Source organism: Elgaria multicarinata, chromosome 3, assembly GCF_023053635.1.
Source record: "Elgaria multicarinata webbii isolate HBS135686 ecotype San Diego chromosome 3, rElgMul1.1.pri, whole genome shotgun sequence".
NCBI classification, from domain to species: Eukaryota; Metazoa; Chordata; class Lepidosauria; order Squamata; family Anguidae; genus Elgaria; species Elgaria multicarinata.
The window spans coordinates 142,054,903-142,078,352 of record NC_086173.1 but is presented as its reverse complement, the minus strand read 5'-3'; the positions used below and the strand labels follow the sequence as shown (position 1 = coordinate 142,078,352).

Below are 23,450 nucleotides of genomic sequence, written 5' to 3'. Positions count from 1 at the left end.
TAAAAAATAGTATTAAAAGAAGAAGAAATGATACCCACTCCCCCACCTTATCCTACTAAAACAGTGCTCTAGAAATCATGTTTTCTGTTGTTTTTTAGGAGGGGTACAAGAATGCAGCACAATTCCTCTCCTCTAATTGTATGGAAATGAATGGGATGGGGTTAGGAAGAATGATGAAACATGTCAACACCTCTGTTTCTGAAACGACTAAATCGAAGGCCTAATCTACACCAAGCAGGACATTGCACTATGAAAGCGGTATGGAAGTGTTATATAAAAGGCAGGAGCCACACTACTGCTTTGTAGCGGTGTTGAAGTGCACTAACAACTGTTGGGGCACATTGACACATACCATATACCACTTTCATACTGCTATATCCTGCTTGGTGTGGCTCCTGCCTCTTATATACTGCTTTCATACCGCTTTCATAGTGCAATATCCTGCTTGGTGTAGATTAGGCCATCGTGTCATAGAGATTTCTGAGGTGAGATTTGAAGGAGCACAAGAATCTTGTGATTTAAAAAGTCTGTAGAAGCCCAACTCAGTTATAATTAGGAATAGCTGACTTAGCCCTTCTCATTGTGACACTATTGCAAGTACTAATTGGTTTAGCAGCATGGTCACCCCACATGGACCATGGAGTCATGAAAGGATCTGGCAGAGAGTGCTGGAAATTGGTGGATGGTCAAATACTCTTTTGCTGTAACGATAGGATACATTTCTTTGATATAGTTCTTTTCTAATTGCTCAGAATACTTCAACATCATTAGTTCAGACATCCTGCAAAAAAACCTTACAGTGATGGCTACTCGTATTATACTACTAGGAATGGGCAAAAGCCCCTCGGCTCAATTGAGAATCAGCTCAGTATTTACCAGGTCCTATAGTGGCCCTTTGGGCCTACAACTCCCATCAGCCCAAGCTACTATAGCCAATGGTGAGGGATGATAAAAATTGTAGGTCAAAACATCACGAATATTGTAACATTAATATAAATACCCCACTTTCGTTCTTGTTACTGAATTAAAACAAATTGAACAAAACCAAAGGTCTGGTAAAATAGCTGCATGCAGGAAGTATGGGTCCACCAGAGGAAGGAGTTCCACAACCAGAGAGCCACTATCAAAAAGGCCCTGTCCCACGACATCGCCATGACAGTGGACTGCAAAGGAAGGCCTCTTTTGTAGATCTTAATAAACAGGCAAGTTCAACTGGGAAAGGGTGATCCTTTGGATATCCTCAGGCCCAAACTGTACTTATGAGCTTTTTTTGTCAAGCAGTCAGAAAAATCTTTCCTGTTTTCCAAGAGTTCTGACTACTGGGCTCAACATATTTATATCCCACCATTTTTTTCTTGTTGCAAGGAACCTAGGGTGGCTTACATGATCCTCCTCATCCTCTCTATTTCATACTCACAACAACCCTGTGAGGTAGGTTAGGCTGAGAGTCAGTGATGGACCCAAAGTCACCCAGTGAGCTTCATGGCTGAGTGGGGACTAGAACTCAGATCTCCTTACTCCCAGTCCATCACTCTAATCACTACACCACACTGGTCCTCACACTTTTGGCACATATGTGCTGGTGAGCCACATGCATGCGCATTATCATATTGGTCAATGGGAATTGTAATTGGGTTTCCCTTGTCCTGCATCTAGGCTGCAACACCAAGCCTTGGTGGAAAGCCATGTCAGAATTCTATCTTCCTCCTCACTACAACACACACACACACACACACACACACACAGAGGAACAAGAGAGACTTCAAGATTTGGTTGAAGGACAACTGCCAGATCAACTGTTTAACAAGAAACAATCAAAGCAACCAACTAAAGGGAGAAGATAACAAACAAAGGGCTGCTTTGTTGGGTGGCAGAGTCACACAGCTGACAGTTAGCTTGTCCATCAACCTCCCGTTGTCTCCCCCAGCCTTTCTTTCCCATCTCCATTATTAAAGGAAGCCAGATTCCAGCTGGACATCAGGAAAAAACTTCCTGACTGTTAGAGCAGTACGACAATGGAATCAGTTACCTAGGGAGGTTGTGGGCTCTCTCACACTAGAGGCATTCAAGAGGCAGCTGGACAACTATCTGTCAGGGGTGGATTCCTGCACTGAGCAGGGGGTTGGACTCGATGGCCTTATAGGCCCCTTCCAACTCTGCTATTCTATGATTCTATGATTATTATATTTGTTTATTTATTTATTGCATTAATATACTGCCCCATAGCTGAAGCTCTCTGGGCGGTTTACAAAAGTTAAAAACAGTAAACGTTAAAAACAAATATACAAAGTAAAAAAAAAAAAGCATAAAAACAACAGTATCCTTATAAAAACAGCTATTCTGGGGTACGTTAAAAAAACAAACTCGGCTCATGTTGTTAAATGCTGTTAAATGCCTGGGAGAAGAGAAAGATAACAATGTTGGTGCCAGGCAAGCCTCATTGGGGAGATCATTCCATAATTGGGGGGCCACCACGGAAAAGGTCCTTTCCCTTGTTGCCATCCTCCAAGCTTCCCTCAGAGTAAGCACTTGGAGGAGGACCTTAGATGTAGAGTGCAGTGAGCGGGCAGGTTCATGTTGGGAGAGGTGTTCAAGGGCAATTACAAGGCCTTCACCTACCTTCATTCCTCTATCACTGCCAGTTTGAAGTGGAGGTGCCACCTTTGCTTTACAGTCTGAGTTCGCTTTTACCTCAAGGTAGTGGTGGCTCCAATTTCAGTGGGGTTGGGATTCCATCCCGGGTTTTAGTTAGAACCAGCTAGAAGCCTAAAGGAGCTATCCAAGGTAATGGACACCATTTGGGGATAGGTTTAAGCACCTTGGATAGTTCCTTTAGACGTCTGACTGGTTCTAACTGAAACCCAGAATTGAATCACCTGCCGCCCCACCAAAATTGGAGCCACCAGTCTCCCTACAAACCTGGACAACCCAACAACAAACCATGGGCTTTCAGGTTGGCTAGAGCATTTTTGCGATGTTTTGGATGGGTCTCGGCATCTTCCAGTGCTGAGGTTTTTGTTTTGTTTTGTTTTTTAAATCACCGCTTTGCGCACGATTGCAACTCTGCTCTTGTTCAAGCATCAGGAGTAGTAAGAAAAAAACACCTCACCTGGGATGGTTCTCCTTTAATTTCAGGACAACTCAATGATGTATGGCCTGTGAGGAATGATTGCGGGCGCAGAAAACTCTGTGATCATTCCTCCCCGCTCCCCAAAGGGCTGCAGATGTAGATTAGGCTCAAGTGTGTCTATTAGCAATGTGATCCATATCAGTCCTACCTGTAATCTGTTCTCTGGTTAGTCAACACACGTTGACGAAAGGATTTGCCTCCACCATTTATTCATTTTATTCATTTATTACATGTCAAAACTGTCCAATAGCCAAAGCTCTTTACAAAACCCCTAAAAATATAACACACTAACATATAAAACCAGTTACATACAAAAATATAACAATTTTAAACAATAAATCCCAGGACCCATTAGCACTTTATCATACGCTGTCAAATGCCTGGGAGTTGAGAAAAGTCTTAAGCTGGTGCCAAAACGATGACAATGCTGGCACCAGGCGGGCCTCATTGTGGGAAATGTTCCATGAACAGGGGACCATCATTGAAGAGTCCCTCTCCCTTGTTTCCATCCTCTGAGGGCACTTGGAGGAGGGCCACAGATGATCATAGTATATGGATAGGTTCATTCCAAGAGAGGTACTCTGAACCCAGGACATTTTCCACAAGGTGGCTTGTTAACCACCCTGAATAACCCAACAACAAACCATGGGTTGTTTGAGAAAAGTAAGCTGCACTACCTGGTTAACAAGCCACCCTGAAGCCGGAGAGAAAGAAAGAGAAGAACAATGGCAAGATCAGGAACTCTTGACCCTCCTCACTTTCAATCTGGCATAAGCAAAGATGTAAACCAGCCTTCCCCAACCATGTGCCCTCCACAACTTCATCAGTCCCAGCCAGTATGCCCCTGAATCAGTGCTGGCTCCAGGTTATTGAGGGCCTTGGGTAAGACATCCTCAAAAGCCCCTCAGTGAGTTGACCTTTTTCACCTCTTTCTTATCACTGCAAGTAAGCAGTGACAAGCCCTCCTCCTCCTCCCCCCCACCTTCACCATTGTCTGGGGCACAGTAAGAGACAGGCAAATGAACCAGTTGCACTGGAAAAGAAGAGGAGCAACTCCAAGGGGCTCTTGTCACAGGACCCCTACCGGGTGTGGGCTCTTTGCAGGTGCCCAATCCTGCCTACCCTTGATGCCAGCCATGTCCTGAATACTATTTGCTTGGGAGCAGCTGCAGGCAAGAAATCTTGTCTTCAAGCCCTGCTTGAAGCCTTCCCAGAGGCCCTCTGGCATCAGTCCTGTGGAGACAGATTGTGCTACTGACCCACCTGAAAACTGCTGGGGATAAAAGAGATGACGAGGTTGCATGAGAAGCCGATGGGATGGAAGTTGTCAAGTTTTGGGGAGCTGGTAGGTTTGGAAAATGGGTGGAAAACAGTTGCATCCTACAGGTGAAAGACCCTAGGTATGCGGAACAGTTTATTTATTTCATTTCATTTCTATACCACCCAATAGCCGAAGCTCTCTGGGCAGTTCACAAGAATTAAAAAGTAGAAGTTTTCAATTTTTCAAAGTGATGAACAGGACTATATTCGAAACCACAGTACCCTGGATTAAAATGTGCCCAGAATAAAATTTGCAAGTTAAGAACACTTGCATACATTTAATTTTTACATACTTTGTTATGCAACCAAGATTTTGAGCGTTTTTATTTTGAAAAGAAATGGGATGATAGACAAGAAGTAAAGGCATAAAGATTGAGGTTAGTTGTCTAGTAGAAATATCACTTCTAAGAGAATAATGAAGGACTAAGGTGGGACACTACTTCCTTGCCTCCTGAAGCTTGAGAGCATCCATATTCTACTTTCTGAGCCTTGCTTAAATACCGTGCACAGAATTTCTTTACAATCATGAGAGCTAGAAACTTGATTTTTCTTCCTTTCTTAAAAAAGGGAGAAAGAGAGAGAGAGAGAGAGAAAGAGAGAACTTTGATTTTCAGGATAGTTGCAGCACCAGGTTCTTGGTTCCACCCTTGTCTGACATGAACCACACAGACTTCATTCCAAACCTTTGTGCGCATTTCAATGTTTACACATAGCTCCCACATCCACAAATATTTGCACTCTTAATTAAGTGAATAAGGAATCTCTTGCAGGCCCTGGAACTCAACCAAGAATGTGGTTGAACATAGAACTATAACCCTTAATCCTTTCCCAGCAATTGTCTCAGTAATTAATTATCTGGCCAATCATCTCCAAATGTCTTGCATGATGTGCGCCGTTGAGCTTACTGTGGCTCTGCACTATTATTCCTGTATGAATCAATCTTTTGCCTCAGAGGTTCGTGGGTGTTTGGCTTGTGCGGAGATTCCAACACCATCGATGCATCTGCCAGCCAAGAGGAAAACGTGGCATAACTTTAGACGGGGCACCTTTTGCTCTCCTATCATGCACCTCAAAGGCAGACAATGCGTCTCTCAGGAACAAAGGCTCCGAAAGGAAGATCCCAGCTCTCTTCGTGGGAGCCTGTCTCTAAAACATTAAATAATTAACCAAAGCTAATTTGCCTGCATTGATAATACAACAGGGTATCTGGAAGCTGAGGCCGATTTCATCTTGGGGCTGGATTATTATCATCATTCCTCCTTAGCAGGTCTCAAAGCAAAAGGCCCCTTAACCTCCGTTGCCTATGGGCCTTCCTGCATGGTGCTCCTTGCCACGCAGACAGAAATAAGCCTGATTATGCACATGGCAACCCAGCATTAGTTAATACAGGTGCAACACAACTTTCCGTTGAAGTGAGTGTGAAGCTCTGCTTTCTCTGAATGGAACTGGACTGTAGAGGATTATTAAAAAGAAGAGAAGACTACAGTCCCGTCAACATGTATCCCCCCTAAGACAGTGAATCACTTGAAATGCCTCACTGAAATGTCAAGGACTTAAACCTTCACCCAAAAATTTCCAGTAGCCAGTAACATTTTAAAAAAAATTGCGAAAAGAGCACATCAGTACTGATCCCATGCCCTGCTGCACCAAAAGTATATAAGAATTCTCTCTGATATTGCTAATAGAATCATTATATGAAGCAATGCTATATATTGCGCATTATTAATATTTTTTAAAACCCCAATTTATTTATCTTTTTTGTTATAGTAGTGACAAGTGCTAAGAAATCACATACAACCACAGTCCTTTGTTATTTGCATCGTTAGTTCATTAGGCAATTACCTATGGACCTCTCTGAACCAGGGCCCGCATTCTTCTAGTCCTAGTTCACCACGGGGAGCAAAATGTCACAAAAAGTTCAACGTGGGTTTATTCATGGGAGGTCTTTCCAGCAGAGAATCCCTTTCAAAGCCCAACTCAACTAGCTTTACAGCTTCCAAGTTTGGCCACGCCATCAGCCAGGTTTGGTTAAAGCTAGAAACAGGAACAGTGAAAAGTCTCCCAGAACCAAATAAGGCTTAAAAGAAACGAAAAGACCACCCCAACAAGACATCTCAGGACAGCAAAGCTCAGTGAATGAACAGAATCGCTAGGAAGATATATATATATATATATATATATATATATATATATATATATATATATATACACACACAGATATACATACATACACACACACACACACAAACACAGAATCCAAAAGTTAAGCTCTATGACAGCAGGAGACCTATAATCCCTGTCATCAAATAAAATATGTTTGTGTGCTCCACCTCCAGATACAGTGTCAGTTGGATTTCTTGTGCGTCTCAGAAAACATGATCTGGTTTGTGCTTACCTGATTTGACTAGCATTGCTCTGTACAGCCCAGTTGCTCCAGGTGGGATTCTCACCTGGTCTTCCATCCTCTGTGTCCTCAAGCCCCTCAGTTCTCTGTCTGTCTGTCTGTCTGTCTGTCTCAGTTTCCTAGCACTGTCCTGGCTGTCTTAAGCCTCTCCTTGCTTTCCGTACTTCTGCATGTTTCTAAGTGTGCATGACTTTTTGGCAGGGTACGGCTGAGCTCTCTCACTTCTGCAAAGATCTCTTCAGAGGCAACAAGAATAAGCGGTCACGTGACTCCACGAGAGGCTGTATAGCGGCTGCCCTCCCCTGCTGACAAGCACATTCTGCTCGGAACAAAACCATTTCCCTCGGATCCTGTAACATTACATGACTTGCTGTGCAAAAGCGTCAGCCCACACCTTTAAGAAGGGGGCCTTTGAGATGCCTTTGCCCTTCAGCTTTGTTGGCCGTGCTGTGAACTTAGTAATAAATAAATAAGCGCCACCTCGCCTTCTGTGCTAAAGAATCATGTTTTGTGTGCGTTTCAGAAAGATTTCCCCCTCCCTCTCGGCCGCCTTTTGTAAATTATTTGCAAGTGGGTAGCATGGTGCAAAAGAAAGAGTTATGGAAACCGGCTTCCGAGGAGCTGAGGAGTTGCTGGAATGACAATTTAGACGGAAACATTTGCAGCAAGACTCCTACGCTCGGAACAGCCGGCACCAAATCAACACAGTCGTCATAGTTAGCACCCAGGTTGCAGCAACCAGAGATTGCTTTCCTTACAGATACACTATTGGTACCATATGGAGAGAGAGAGAGAGAGAGAGAGAGAGAGAGAGAGAGAAGCCCTCACACAAGCCAGGATGGACAAGGGGCCATCTATATGACGCTGCTTTGCTAGCTGATTCCCCCCCACACAAACTACGCAGCATCGTAGCTACGATGTGGAATTGATACAGTTACACGGCAGAAGTGAGTGAGGCCTTCAAGGCAGGAAAAATCGCAGCACCTTTGTGAGACAGTGGGAATGGGGAGCAAATATTGAGAGACCAGAAATCCGCAAAAATGTGTCCCCCTCCGGCAGCTCTGCGCAACTTTGAAACCCTGTAGCAGCGTGGATTACCAGGCTTGTCAAACCCACTCCCTGCTCCTTGCATTCCCTCATCTACCCTGCACTGGATATCCGCCCCTAGCTATGCGCACTTTCTTAACACAAATTGAAGCCACCACTGACAGACGAAGAAACAACTGTGGTGTCTTTGGCGCAATGGAAATAGTTGTGGTAAAATGACACTTCGAAAAGACACAATTTTACGGGGAAAAGCCTGATGTGGCTGCAAGTTGGTGGCTGTGTCATATAAACAATGGGACGCAACTACACAGCCGCAATGGGGGTATATAGAGTGTATAGACAAGCTCTAAGTTGGTGAGTCCCTGTTACTGGGCAATAGCCCACTCACCACTTGGGTCATTGCTAGGCTCAAAGTCGGCTGCCTATTGGATAGCTGGAAAGTCTGTCAAGGGGTTATAACAGGGGTGGGGACTCTTTGGCCTGCCAGATGTTGTTGGTCTCCAACTCTTGAACTGTCTTGTGTTTTATTCTTTTAACTATTTGTAATCTGCCCAGAAAACACTTTGATTGGGCATATTAAAGTACAATCAGTGAATACCTAAATGGACAAACTCCCATCAGGCCCTGCCAACCATGGACAATAATGGGCAAGAAGATGGGAATTGTAGTCCAACAGGGTCTGGAAGGCCACAGGTTCCCCACCCATGTTTTATGAGGAAGCACAGAGTGGTTTCCTGGCAACTACAGGACATGCACGTCAATCACTTCCAGTTAAATCCTCAAAAGGCCGCAAGGGTGGACAAGAGCATAGAGCTGAGTGATTGAGGGATGCGTATTTAGCAGGCACGGGGTTGCTATCCTACAGGGTGAGGACAATGTGGGCTTGAACAGTTGTACGGAACACTCAGGATGGGGCATACAGATGACCAACCCCCCCTGGGGGTAGCTCTCTTACCACAGAACAGCCTGGCCCTGTGCCATGTGGCAAGGAGAGATTTACCATCCATCAGATGCAACTGTGTGGTAGAGCACATGGTAAAATGATCGCCCTCAGGCTTGCGCCTGCCAATTCTTTCAGAATGAAAAACCTCTGATGAATTCTTGATGCAAAATCAAATATATCATGGGCATCTTTTGGGTATAAAAGTTAAAAATGAGGTACATGAGGTGTCCCCATTGCACGGGTCCCAGTTAACAATACTCTAGCTAATAATGTTCATACATAGCAAAGCACAAGACTCAGTGGAAACTTTGGCCCCATCCTTCAGCTCACCCAACCGTAAGCAAGGACATTTGTGTGGTGGTCTCGCACTGTTCTAGAACTTTGTCACTGGAGAAGTTGTCTCATCTTGGCTTCTTTGGGCCTACTTGTACAAATCACTGAAGCATTCCCAAAGGCTTTTTAAAGCTAAAACGTGATCTGGTGTTTTTCCTGGAGTGTCATTTTATTGTTGTTGTGTGTGTGCGTGCATGCGTACTTGATTATCCCAAGAAAAACAGCATAGATTTATTTTAAAAATAAAATAAATAGATACACATACTGTGAAGGGAGTGAGGTCATAATACCACATGTTACAAGAAGCTCCCTAGTGGTCTTCTTGGACCCAGACTCAACATTTGATATTTCACACTCTAAGGTCACTGGCTTCTTATGAATAGAAGAAGCATAGGGATGTACAAGAATTTCATTCCTGTTTGGAAATCATGTGAACATGTCCTGAATGGAACCCTGAATGGAAATGAGAGCTGGAGTGTGATTCTTTGGAAATTTTCACAATTTTCTGAACTTGTATTTGTGTTCGAAAGTTCACACTTGTGCAAGTGCAACACCCACACACCAAATCCGCATTTTCACGCTTAAGCCTATGGGGGAAATGTACATTTTCGATCAGGAACAGTGCACACTATTAAAAATTCACATTTCCCCTACTAAAATTGCACATTTTTCCTCACCAGAAAAAAAGTAAGAAAGGAAAAAGATAGTCATGTTCAGGAATGCGAATGAGGTGAACTGAGCTTCGAGGAGGAATTCAGAGAACCTCAGTGAGATCAATGATCACATGTTCACCCATCCCTAAGGAAGCGGCCTTTTCCTGGGTCAGACCATTGGTCCAACTATCTACCACTGAGCTATGGCCCATATGGCATCTGATCCACCTTTTCAAACATAAATAGCTTATTCTCATGCTATGTTTATCAGTGAAGTACTGATAAGACATCTGTAATGATTGGTGTTCCACATCAGTGGGGATTAACACACGGTCTGCTTTGCAAGGCCCAACCAAGACATTTTGCCACTTGAGCCCAGGACAAGATGGTGCCCCTCCCTGTTCCATGAGGCCAGGCTACCTGAAGAAATGTCTCCTCCCATATTTACCCCATATTGCCTCATTTGTGGAGCAGGGAGGGCCTCAGGTGAATCATCTGAGGCCCTCCCTGCCCCACAAATGAACCAATTTGAGTGGCTACAAGACAGAAAGTCTTTTCAGTGATGGCACACCACTTGTGGAACACTTGCCTCAGAGAGTGGTGCATAGCTTATGGTCCTTCCAGTCCCAGGTTTTTTTTAAATTCTCCCAGGCGTGTTTAACTACTGGTTTTAGTTCTTTTAGTATTTTATTCTACTGCTAGTTTTAATCTAGTTTTATGTGCTGAGTTGGTTTTATTCTTTTCTACTAGTTTTATATTTGTTTTAGACTGGGCTGTTTTGATTTGTTTGTTTTAATGTTTGTATTGTATGTTTTTAATGTATTGTAAATAACTATAAATAAATACATTTTATATATGGAGAAGAGCCTCGTATGGCGCAGAGCGGTAAAGCAGCAGTTTCTGCAGCTGAAACTCTCCCCACAGCCTGAGTTCAATCCCAGCGGAAGCTGGTTTCAGGCAGCCGGCTCGGGTCGACTCAGCCTTCCAGCCTCCCGAAGTCGGTAAAATGAGTACCCAGTTAGCTGGGGGAAAGGGAATAATGGCCAGGGAAGGCAACAGCAAACCACCCCGCAATAAAGAGTAATGACTCAGTGCTTGCATGAGAGGTTCCTTTCCTTCCTTCCCTATATATGGAGAAGCTGACCAAACTGGTAGTTGAAACTTACTTCAAGATTGGAGATGGACAGTGTCCTCCATCACACCAGAGGGGCAGCAGGCTAACTTTGTAGGTGCAAAGATAGGCTGCATGGTGCCCACAGCTCTGTCTACCAACACCTTGCCACTGCACCACGCTCCTTAGCAACTGCCGCCAGAGGTGGCGACCTCACTCTACCTAATGACAGGGCCTGCCCTGCTGCTTTGGGGCTGAGCAAAAATGACCTCCCAAAATTCTCCACCTGATTTGGAGGTGGCAAAATGGGGGGTGGGGAGTGGGGATAAGGAGACCGGACACTGTGCTGAAAATGCTCCAGGACAGTGGCGGAATTCTCCAACTGTTGGTGTGTGTGTGTGTGTGGGGGGGGGATAAAAATGATCTTCAAGAAAATCTCCACTTAGTTAATACTGAATGGAATGACATTGTTAATTCATAGTGGTGGATTAAAGAAGCAATGGAATAAGAAGAAGACTAGAAGGAGCAGGAGCCAAGTGCATTTCCTTCAACAATATAAGAATAATATCAAACAATAGCTCTTTTTAGGAGCTCCATTTTAATGCGTGAAGGAGCAAGCAGAGACACAAGGACAGTTTTGGAAGAGTGAAAATGTCACTCAGTTCTCTTTGCTTTTGGAAATGTGTGAAGGCACATCTTTTAAATTTAGCTTTCTAACTTATGCAGCTGTTTTAATATGTGACTGTTTTTAATGTTCTTTTAAAAATATTTTAAGGTTATAGTTTTCGATTGTTGTGCACTGCCTTGATGTGGTTTTTTTTTTAGCAAATAAGGTGTTATATAAATAATATTAATATGAAATGAACTAAATATTTTTATTTAAACAAAAATGTATTCTAATGTTGCAAATCCTTCTAAAATAAACCCAAATGTATCATTTCATATAAATGAAAAAGACAGAAAAAACAAACATTGAAATTTTTCATTCCAGAAATAATTGTTACCCATTTTTCAACAAATTTATTTTCCAATATTTTTCTCTTGCATGAATATAATGAGTTGGTTTGCATAATTGCCAAAGCTCACTGTGGCTTATTTTAGCCATGGTAGGTTGTAACATATGCTGGCTGCCCTTTTGAATATTCGAGCCGTGGTGGACATTCACCATGGCTTATGATGTCATGTGAACCTGGCGAGGGTGTCTTATGAAAGAGTTAATCATCCCTCACATAACTTATGGTCTCTTTTAGTATAAGCCACCCTTGCCAGGTTCATATGACACAATAAGACACTGCGTCCACCCGCCCTGGCTTAAATATTCAAAATGGCCACCAGCATGCACCGCTGAGGTGATTGTGTGAACCCAGTCAATAGGTCAGTTTCATCATTGTGGCAATAACCCAAATTCTAAAAAACACCCCCTAATCTGATTACAGGGGAGTCCTGCATTTCTTAGAATGAGCAGCTATTGAGATTTTGGCAACCACAAATAATTTAATAACCATTTGTATATCACAATCTTCTATACAATATTTAAGATAATTTAACAAAACTCTCAATGGATCAGCCAATATTCTATATCCTGAGATTGGCTCAACATATAGTAAAATACTACCCCAGTATGGCTTGATTTTTTCACAATGCCAAAGATTTGTAACCAAGCTGCTTTTAACTGTCTACACCTCCAATTTCTATCATGTTCTAATCTATATAATTGTTGTGAACCAACCAGAGAGCTTTGGCTATTGGACAGTATAGAAATGAAATTATTATTATTGTTAATAATACCAATACATTTTTTATCTCATGCAGTAAGTACCATTGATGAGAACTTACTAACATTCACATTTTTTTCATATACAAGAGGAAAAGAATCTGGGATTTTAAAATACTAAGCATGCAAGAAAGTGAAGCTGACAAATCATGATGAAGCAGTGGAGGCTGGTGGCTCTGACATCAGTGGGGTGGTGAATCCACTCTGGGTTTCAGTCAGAATCAGTCAGTACTCTAAAGGAGCTCTCCAAGGTGCTTTATACCTAATATTCTCAGGGGGAGGAAGGGAGGAAGGGACTGAAGTTCTTCAACGGTTCAGGAAAAGCCTGAAAAAGAAAATTCTCCAAAAATTTCCTCAGAAAACTATTTTCTGGAGAAATTTTGGAGCAACTACAGCTGCATCACCAAAGCTCACATTTACTCAAACACTCACCTGAGCCATTGATAACATGTTTCCCGTTTTGCTTGTGGCACTTGGACTGGAGAGAATATTCTTTCTAAGGAAAAGGGAAAAGAGAGAGAGAAGGAGAGAAATGCAATTTATTATCCATTTAAATTCCTACTGCTTCCCTAAGCCTTGGAAGGTGGATTACAATTTAAATCATATCCTTCTCCTTGTATTGCAGTGTCATGAGCTTAGCCTGAAATTGTATAATTCAGAGGGTAATCTTACTAGATGTGAGAACTTTTGGTGAGATTTATTAGTGGAGAAGGGAAGCAGACCCTTAAAAATGTAGGCACGAGCTGTGTAGAGATTTATGGGGATTCCATTTAAGTGAATTTAAAACTGGCAGCCCCAATAAGACATATGATATATTTACAGTGCACAATTGTGCATTCTGGATTGTAGGAAAATGTCATATATAAGAGCCATCCTAAGCTCTTTACTACCGTATTTCTTCGATTCTAAGACACACTTTCCCCCCCATATAAACATCTCTAAAGACAGGGTGCATCTTAAAATCTCGGGTGTGTTTATTATTTCTTAGAAACAAAGCTTTTTTTCTGTTGGTGGTACTGAAATTAGTGTGCGTCTTACAATCAATGGCATCTTCGAATCGAAGAAATACGGTAAGTATTTGCTAAGATGTCCCACTGAGTTCAATGAGATTTACTCTCTAATAAATCTGTTTAAAGTTTAAGGATTATTTTATTTATTTATTTATTACATTTTTATACCGCCCAATAGCCAAAGGTTGTAGAATTACAATGCAATTTAGAAGTAAATCTCACTGTGTTCAATTGGATTCATCTTTCCAAAACTCCCTGGTATGGCATCAAATCCTAAGGAAGGGGTTGTTCATGTAGCTTGCTCACTATTATATAGTGATATGTGATAGTGAACTCATTCTCCAAGTGCCAATCTATGTGTAGCCAAAATGGCACCATCTGTGCACAAGAATATTTGCGAAGGGCAGGAAAGGGTTACTACCTGAGCCTCAGGAACCCTGAATAATAGATGGAAATTCCTGTGGATGTCCAAATTCAGTTATGAAGCCAAAGAATTAGGCCAATAGATAGCTTGTGAATGTACCAACCCTCATGGTCAAAGGTCTCCCACACCCATGTATTTCAGAATGGAGTGAAGTCACACATGCAACTGCAGATGTTAACACCTGCAGTTTGCAGAAGTAGAACACATCTTTAGGAATAGTCCACCGCTACCACACCCACAAAGAAACAGCCCAATGAGGGTTGAGCATCCTCAGCAGCCACAAAATGTTGAGTGTCTCCTGGGGAAGATACTGCTGTCTGGCTGTCTGGCTACAAACCTGAACAGGAGCCTTCCACACTGCAACATTTGGCCGCAGTCCAGCTTGTTGTTGCAATATGTATCCTTTGTTTGTTTGTTTATTATTTATTTATTGCGTTTATATCCTGCTTTTTTTCCTCCAAGGAACCCAAGTCGGAGTCCAAAATCCTCCTTTCCATGTTACCCTCACAACAACAACAACCCTGTGAGGTAGGTTGGGCTGAGAATCTGTGACTGGCCCAAAGTCACCCAGTGGGTTTCCATGGCCGAGTGGGGACTAGAACCCGGATCTCCCAACTCCCACTCCAACACCTTAGCCACTACACCACACTTACTTTATATAACAGCAGTGTGCTATGCTTCGCTATCCAATGGAAGGCTTGCTATTTAAAAAGAAAGCCCCCAAAAGTGTGTGTGTAGATGTGAACACTGGTGGGTGGAGCTGATACCCCACCAGATTTGTTGTGATGTAGCCACTGTCATCAAAGAGAGAGAGAGCGAGAGAGAGAGCGAGAGAGCGAGAGAGAGCGAGAAAGGGGTTTCAATTCTCAGCCTGCAAACCCCAGTTTAGTTCCATTAGTTCACATGCATGGTGGCCGTTTACAAATCGCCCCCAAAGAAGACATGCATCACCAAAAAAAGAGGACAAAATAGGGCAGTGATCTGCAAAAAAATTGCACATGCTAATTGATATGTATAAATGCAAATTCAGAAAGAATTATTAGAATTCAAATAGAAATACAGTACATTTCACCATAATAGGGAAGACAGTGACTAGTGTTCCTGCCTGTTCAGCAACTTCAAGGCCTCTCTGCTGCCTACAGTTCTTTATTTTTAATGAAACTCAACTTGGACTGCAGGGCCTTTCAAATAAAAGATGGTTTCAAATAGAGGACTGTCCTCTGCAAGCCCTTAAATAGAGGACTCATAGAATCATAGAATAGTAGAATTGGAAGGGGCCTACAAGGCCATTGAGTCCAACCACCTGCTCAATGCAGGAATCCATCTTAAAGGACCCCTGACAGATGGTTATCCAGCTGACTCTTCTCTGTAAAAGAAGCCACGTGGCCACCCTATACATGGCAGTATTTATTTATTTTGTGCCCCACCTTTCTACCCCAAAATGGCATTCAAGGCCACTTTTATAGTTGTTTCAGAGTAAACCAAGAGAGGAATGTGACCCTTTAACCTTGAGCAGGAGTTAACAGGGGTGGGTTTCACATCAAAAACCTGTTTTTCCAGAAGTTACTTGAGCTAAGACCCCAATTTGGCATCTAAATTCGGAAACAATTCCAACCTGTGCTCTTAAAGACTTCAGGACAAAAGGGCTTTGTCTTTCTCCACGGCTCCCTGAAGGTTGCTGCATGGTTGCTAGGTGATGCTTATGGGGGGGTGGGGGGAGCTGTTCTTTTGGACAATGCTTTTCATGGTTAAAGGACTTCTCCCGCGATAGTACTTATGAAACTGGCATTCTTGCACTTGATACCCTGAGGCAATGTAATACGAAGACAGCTCAGCTTGGACCCAAGATGTGAGCTGTAACTTTGGCAAACCCTTGTCTTCCCCTCCTGGCAGAATGACTAGGCATGGCATGTTCCAGAAAAGTTTCATTTCAAATCAGAGGAATCTTGTGAGTTAGCAACATAGGCGCTGCGTTTCCGCCTAACCTTGTAATTCAGTGGGAGAACAGCATCTCATCCTTTGCCTCAGGCAGCCCAATATTTTGTTCTGACCATGGCCTATATTTCAACACCATCTCTCTCTGTCGACCACAAAGTGATTAGAGGGCATGCCATATTGTCTCTAGCTCAGCCTTTCCCAAACTGGTGCCCTCCAGATATTTGGGACTGCAACGCCCAGCCTTTCTGACCATCGGCCATGCCGGCTGGGAGTTGAAATCCAAACCATCTGGAGAGCACCAAGTTGGGGAAGGCCGGTCTTAGGCAACCATAAGATACCGTTTAGTCATGTCCAGTGGAGATTTAATTGGAGATTTTGATCAGTTGGGCCTCCTAAAAATGTTGATTTTTATAACCGGATGGAAGTTCATGCATGGGGAAATGAGACACAAAGTACTTAGAATTATGCATTTCCTTAAAACAGCAAGGGCTGGTGATCAGATGTAATGAAAGATAATTATTTATATGTGTACAGAAGACGGGATTTCAACAAGCATGGCACTTTCCTGCCAGGGTAAGAAAAGGTGCCCAAATTAAATCTCCATCAAAAGGCATGCTTAGATTGAGGGACCATAGTCCAGTGATAGGTTACCACCCTGGTTTCTCCAGTTGAAGGATCGCAGATAGCAGGGTTAGTGGGAAAGACCGTGGACCTTGGAGAGAGTGGCTGTTGATCAGAATTGGCGAGTTAAGGATTTGTTAAAATCTGTTCTGTCTGCATTTCATGGATTGTCAGGTGCTTTTCATTCCATCATGCACTTACTGATGAAATTGGATTCACCCCCCAAATTTCTAAGATTTGTGTGAATTTGCACTTGTTCAAATTCACCCCTGTGCTAATCACCCCCCCCCCCTTCCAATGAAGAAATCTCTGCCAAAATGCACATTTACATGCTTTATCCCATGGAGGGAATGCACATTTTTGGCTGATTTTTTTCTCCGACTAAATTTATATTAATTTGTGGAAAGTAAAACAAACAAACAAACAAACAAACAACAACGACCTGGTTCGCAAGTCCATGGAATCCATGCAACCCCAGAAAAGCCAGCCTGCTGTGGAATCTGTGGGTTGGATTCATAGAGATCCAACCTCATTTGATTCTGTTGCAGTTTTCTTTGTCATCCCTAGTCAAAGTACACTATTGGGCCAGATGGGCCAGTGGTATAAATCATAGAATGATAGAATAGTAGAGTTGGAAGGGCCCTGTAAAGCCATCGAGTCCAAACCCCTTCTTAATGCAGGCATCCACCTTAAAGCATATGGGACAGATGGTTGTCCAGCTGCCTCTTGAAGGCCTCTAGTGTGGGAGAGCCCACAACCTCCCTAGGTAATTGGTTTCATTGTTGTACTGCTCTAACAGTCAGGTAGTTTTTCTTGATGTCCATCTGGAATCTGGCTTCCTGTAACTTGAGCCCATTATTCTGTGTCCTGCACTCTGGGATGACCGAGAAGAAATCCTGGCCCTCCTCTGTGTGACAATCTTTTAAGTATTTGAAGAGTGCTATCATGTCTCCCCTCTGTCTTCTCTTCTCCAGGCTAAACATGACCAGTTCTTTCAGTCTCTCCTCATAGGGCTTTGTTTTAGACCCCTGATCATCCTTTTTGCCCTTCTCTGAACCCACTCCAGCTTCATATGATGCTCCCCTTTTAGTATAATTGCTTTTAGGGACAAAGATTTTGCCCTCCCCCTTAATCCTCACAACAATCTTACAAGGTAGGTTGTCCTAGGAGGGAGGGAGGGACGGAGAGAGAGATTGGACCAATGAACTTCATATGTGAAGGGGTATTGAATCCCGATCTCCCTTCCCAGAAGGCTTATAGAGTCTGGGGCAGTTATGTTATTGTGGGCCTACAAGGATTCATGTGTGTGAGGAGTTTGGCAAGGTTGGTTCAGGGTCCAATAGTAAGAACACGAGCTGAGGCAGGAGCCCATTGCATTGTGGGGGATCAGGGCAAATTGCCCCTTCGCCCACTCTGGGCAGCCCTACTCTCTGGTTCTAGATTAACACACTTACCATTACATCACAATCTGGGTTCTTTGAACACAGAAGATTGCTTCTTTTTCAAGCAATCGTTCATAAATGTTTTCCAAATTTCATTTAATGTATCTTTTTGCCATGGTTTTTATTTTTGAACTGGCTTGAGTTTTGGGGTCAGCTTTATACTACCTTGACTATATATTTCAGAATTTGAGCAACTTGAAGAATTTGATAAGATTACCAGTAATAAGAAAATGTAGGATGGTCATTCCAACTGTCATTTTGTTCATTTATCGTATACCAATATGTGTTGGTCTTTTAACTGAGACTGGTCTATTTCTGAGCACAGTTCAAAGTGCTGGTGTTTGCCTTTCAGGCCCTCTGTGGGCTGGGATCAGGGCACCAAAAGAAATGCCTCCCTCAACAGTAGCCTCCACATATGATGATATCATCATGGCTGTTCTTGCTGTCTTGCTGCCAGTTGGGTAGCAATAGGAAAGAAGGCCTTCTCTGTGATGTCACCCTATTTATGGAATTCTTTCCCCAAGGAGACTTTCCTGGCATACTCAAACACCTTCTTATTTCTCCAGGCTTTTAAGTGTTAAACTTTGATAATGTTATTGCTGCAACCCTTTGTCTTTCCTTCCCTCTCTCTCTCTGGCCTTAGCTAGACCTAAGGATTATCCCAGGCAAATGGAGGGGTCGTCCCTGCCTTCTCCCGGGATCCCCAGTGTGTCATTTGGATGCACAGGGGTGATCCCAGGACAATCCCGGGATAAAGGCCTGGTCTAGCCATGGCTTCTCTCTCTCTCTTTTGTAATTTATTTAAAATTACCTTTAGGCTGCCTTTAAGGGTAGAACCCTTGTGATATCTGTTCCATTTTTATTATGCAAGCTTCCCTGGGAATATATATACTGAAGGGTGACATGGATTTTTAATAAAGAAATAAATGCATCCATCCATACTGAAGGGTCTGAAGTGTGACAAAAGTTAATTAAACGCAAGGAAAATGGAAGTGAGTATGTGGGAGTTGGGGGGGGGGCAGGCGGCCATTTTATTATTATTTCCTCTCTATCGAAGCAATCCGGTGTAACTTGTTTTTCTGAGAAAACTGACATTTCAAATTTCCTGTGTAGAAGGACTCGGCGTGACACGAAGTGGCATGACACCACTGAGTCATCTGGTTAAAACGGTTGCAATGGATGACAGTCAGCTCCTTATCAGGAACAAGTTAATTAACCAGCTCCAAATCAGGATATTACATAGAATATAATAAAAAATACAGAGAGTATGTGTGGGTGTGATTGTCTTGAATGTACTTCCTGTTAAGAGTGCAGAGGAGAGATGAACAAGATATTTACCTTTGAGGAAAATAGAATGCCTCCCAGTTTTGTGCCTGAGGATCAATTTATTTAATAAATATAAAAAAATACATACATATTAGAGATGATGATGATGATGATGATTGCCAGTTCTTTTCCCACTTCACCCAGTCTGTTTCCAGGCTCAATTAAAATGATGGTTATTACTCTTACAGTGCAAACCCATCCATGTTTATTCAAAAGTGAATTCCGTTATGCTTAATTGGATTTACTCCTTAATAAGTATACTTAGGATGGCAGCCCTAAATGACGAGGGGCAAGAAACATCTTTTGCCTGGATGAATCTCCCCAAGAAAACCCTTTCTATTATTGAGACCTCTTTCTTCATTTCGTTACACTGTCTGGTGTTGCAAAATGCAAGACTGACAAGGCCTTTTGGATTGTGGCTCCAAGACAGTAGAACACCCTCCCAAGAAGAGAAGTACATCTGCCTTTGTTTTTAAAATTCATGGTATGAATGTTCCATTGTTTTCTCTGAGCTGCCTTGAGTGTATGAAAACACAGAAAGGTGGGAAAAGTAAAACCATAAACTGCTGCCTGCATGAAAAACTCTAGGCCTAGGCTGGCCAAGTCTTTTTACTCTGCCTGCCCTGCTCCTGCAACTTAAACAGTATTTATTTGTTAAATATGCTTATATCCTGCCTTTTACTCCAAGGAGTCCGAGTCTGTCTACATGATCTACTACCTCTCCATTTTATCCCCACAACAATACTGTGAGATAGGTTAGGCTGAGAGATGACCTTCATGGCCAAGTGAGGATTTGAGAACCCAGGCATGCCAGTCCTAGCACAGACTAACCACTACACAAAACTGGCTCTAAAACAATAGTGTGACGTGCAGAAATATACCACATATTGCCATTCCAGGAAAAAAAATCACCTGGCAAATTTCACCATATCAGGACACTATTAATTTAAGGTACAGGAGCAGGAGGAGCAAAAGTTGGCAACCCCAGCTCTGAATTTGGCCCCTCCCACATCTGTTCTTGCTTCAGTCTCTTTTCATGCCACACAGGAGAGTTGGATTAGCTAATGATTATAGCTAATCCAACGAAAAGTTTGCAGCCCTAAAAATCAGCCTTGCAGAACCTGAGTTGTTGGCAAGACCTTAGCTGCTGTGCTCATGCTGTTGGCTCAGCCCTGCTAGACAGGTCAGGTGTAAGGAATTCCCTATAAGCAGAGCTTCAATAGCTTAAGTTCTACTGCCAGAAAACTGTGTACCTGTGCATGTCTATCTCTGGGTGTGTCCAGAGAAGGCTTTTACCAAGTCATTGGCATGCCTCAGTCACTGATTTTTATAAGGGGCCTTCTACTTGTAAACCTGCTTGTTTTCCCATTGCTTCTTCCAGCTTTCCTCTTAGCACAGAAAATGCATTAATGCCTTCTCATTAGGAGTTCTAGGAGCCCTCTGTCTAGAAGTAACCTGCCTGTCTATCTGTCTAAAATGAGAGCGAGTGTGGGGAGAGGGAGGGAAAGAATTAACCTAGGTGAGCCTTGGGCTTGCAGACTCCCTTTCCTCCAGTACAACCTCAAACCCAGGGCTCTCAATATGTCCTGTATACCCTGTGGTGGCTTTATATGACGCAGCCGCAAACCCACAGCCACCACGGGCTTTTCTCCTGAAACTGCAATATTTAAAAGTGCCGACTTATTGCAACTTTTTCTTTTGCTCCAAGGTCACCACCTTCTTTGCTCTGTCTGTCGGTGGTCACCTTGCTTCCGATTGAGTCTAAGGGCAGTTTTGGGGGTGGATTGAAGCCCAGGGTAGCCCAGGATAGGTCATGGGAAAAGCGGGAAGAAAGGGCAGAGGGCAGGGGGTGTACTATATGAGCTGAATGGCCGCCGGCAATGAGGCTTTTCCAGCTGGATAGCCCATGCTTCCTCCTGTGGGGTGGGCATCTATTGTCCCCACGTTTTGTAGGAACAAGCCCCAAAGTAGCATCATAAAGACACCCCCGCAACTGTCATTATTCTTTCCCATGATAAGTGTAAACAAACTAACTTAAAACCATCATTTATGAAGCTGGTTTGTTTTCATTAACTATAACTAACCATTTGCCACAGTTTAGTGTTCAGACGTAATGCTAAACCATGGTTCATCTAAAACGGAAGGCGTATGTATTTGACCACCTCATTTCTTCTTCATTCCTCTCTTCCTGCTACTTTGTTTTTGCCAACAATGGTGGCAAAATGAGTGTTCAACACAAATTCCTTGCTTAATGGCTCTGTTGAAAGAGAGCATGTAATGTTGCTGCCAAAGCCTTATGCCGGCTCTCCTACGCTAAGTATCAATCATATGATAATTGTTCAACACTTGGCTTGCACTGAGTCACCTTTCAACAAAGTGAATGCTGCAGTAATCTATGCTTTGGTTGAGGGCTGCTTCACTGAAGCCAGCTGTCAGCCTGCACATAATCTAAGTGCTAATAATGCAGACTTAATTGCTCTATGGCAAGGGTGCCTCTGAATAGATTCAAGACAGGCCCATTATTTAAAAAAAGCCCTTGTAGTATAATGTTGCCATTCTTATATTATTCTGCCCCTTAAAATGTGATCTTATGAACAGGAGAAGGAACTGCAGATTATGACCCTGTTCAGAGAGCACACTAAGCCATGGTGATTAAGCATTTTGAGCTAAACATTATGGCTTAGCATGCCATGTGAACCATTCCTAACCATGCTGGCTACATAACTGTGGGTTAAACACACTCACTAACCATTTGCTGCAAAAGGATTAGTGGCCTAACCATGGTTTAGTGTGTTGTCTGAACAGGCCCACCGGTGATTAAGAAATAATAAGGTGGATAAATTACACCTTAGTATCAAACCATCTTCAGGAACATGTATACACATCACTGCAATTTCACAAATTGTAGTTACCAATATGTGCTATATTTAGGACTGTTCACACTTCCATCCAAAGTGAATTTGTGGCTTGTGGGAGGAAGCAGGATTTGATCCAGTGGCCCCAACACTGCCCTCCATATGTTAACCCAAACCTGTGAAGGGAGGGTATGCATTTTGCACAGTCTCCAGTCAAATGTACGTCACCAATTTGCTCTGATCACAGGTTGCCCCAAATGCATGAAATGTGGGGACCTGCTGTATACTGGGTCAGAATATGTGCCCATCTTAACTCAACATTGTCTACTCTGATTTGGAACAGCTTCCCAGAGGTTTCTCTTGTACTCCATTTTCCTTGCTCTGAAAAAAAAAAGGCCAGGAAAATGCTATTAAAAAAACAGAAGAGAAACTGGAGGGTCACAACATCATCTAAAGGAATGATGAGTATACAATAAAAGCTTTAAAAGCTTTTTGCATCTGATAAAGCAGGAGTGGGCAACTTGTGGCCCTCCAGATGTTTTGGCCTACAACTCCCATTAGCCCTAGCTGGTGAGGTACGATGGGAGTTACAAACCAAACATTTGGGGGGCCGTATGTTGCCCACCCCTGTGATAAAGGGTGTTGCTATCCATGGAACACAGAAAGAGCTGAGTCAGTTGTTCCATGAATCCCAGTAATGTCTAGGAGAGGCTCTTCGGGGTTTCAGACAAGGGTTCTTCCAGCCCTTCTGGAGGGTGATTTTGTCTTTGCTGCTGCTTTCAGCTGTTATAAATGTTATAAATGTGAACTTGTTATTGTTTTTATATTTTGTAAGCCACTTTGAGAGATGCCTTTTGGGGTGTGTGTGCTAAAGCAAAGTTATAAATTTTATAAAGAGACAGTGATTGAATCTGAGACCTTCTTCATGCAAAGCATGTGCTCTACCACTGAGATACAGCTCATCCCTCTTAAAAATTACCTGCCCAAAAATTACTTCCCCCTGAGAGCTTGTGCCATAATCAATCAGCGAGTGATTACTTTGTGCTTTATGTCACTGTGGTGTCACAGTGACATTGCCCATTTATACATGGTGGCTCTTCATGTATCTTTTTTTTAAAA

The 23,450-nt window shown here is 42.9% G+C and overlaps 1 protein-coding gene across 3 annotated transcripts in view; it reads right to left on the bottom strand.

Moving 5' to 3' along the window:
* FAM107A (family with sequence similarity 107 member A) overlaps positions 1 to 23,450 on the bottom strand; it is a 65,131-nt gene that overhangs the window by 25,310 nt on the left and 16,371 nt on the right. For 2 of the 3 annotated variants that reach the window (XM_063123432.1, XM_063123431.1), the window contains one exon: positions 13,148 to 13,211. In XM_063123432.1, the coding sequence (XP_062979502.1) occupies positions 13,148 to 13,211 (64 nt within the window). Of the gene's footprint in view, positions 1 to 6,845; positions 7,046 to 13,147; positions 13,212 to 23,450 lie in introns of those variants that run through there. The other variant, XM_063123433.1, reaches the window with a different exon arrangement.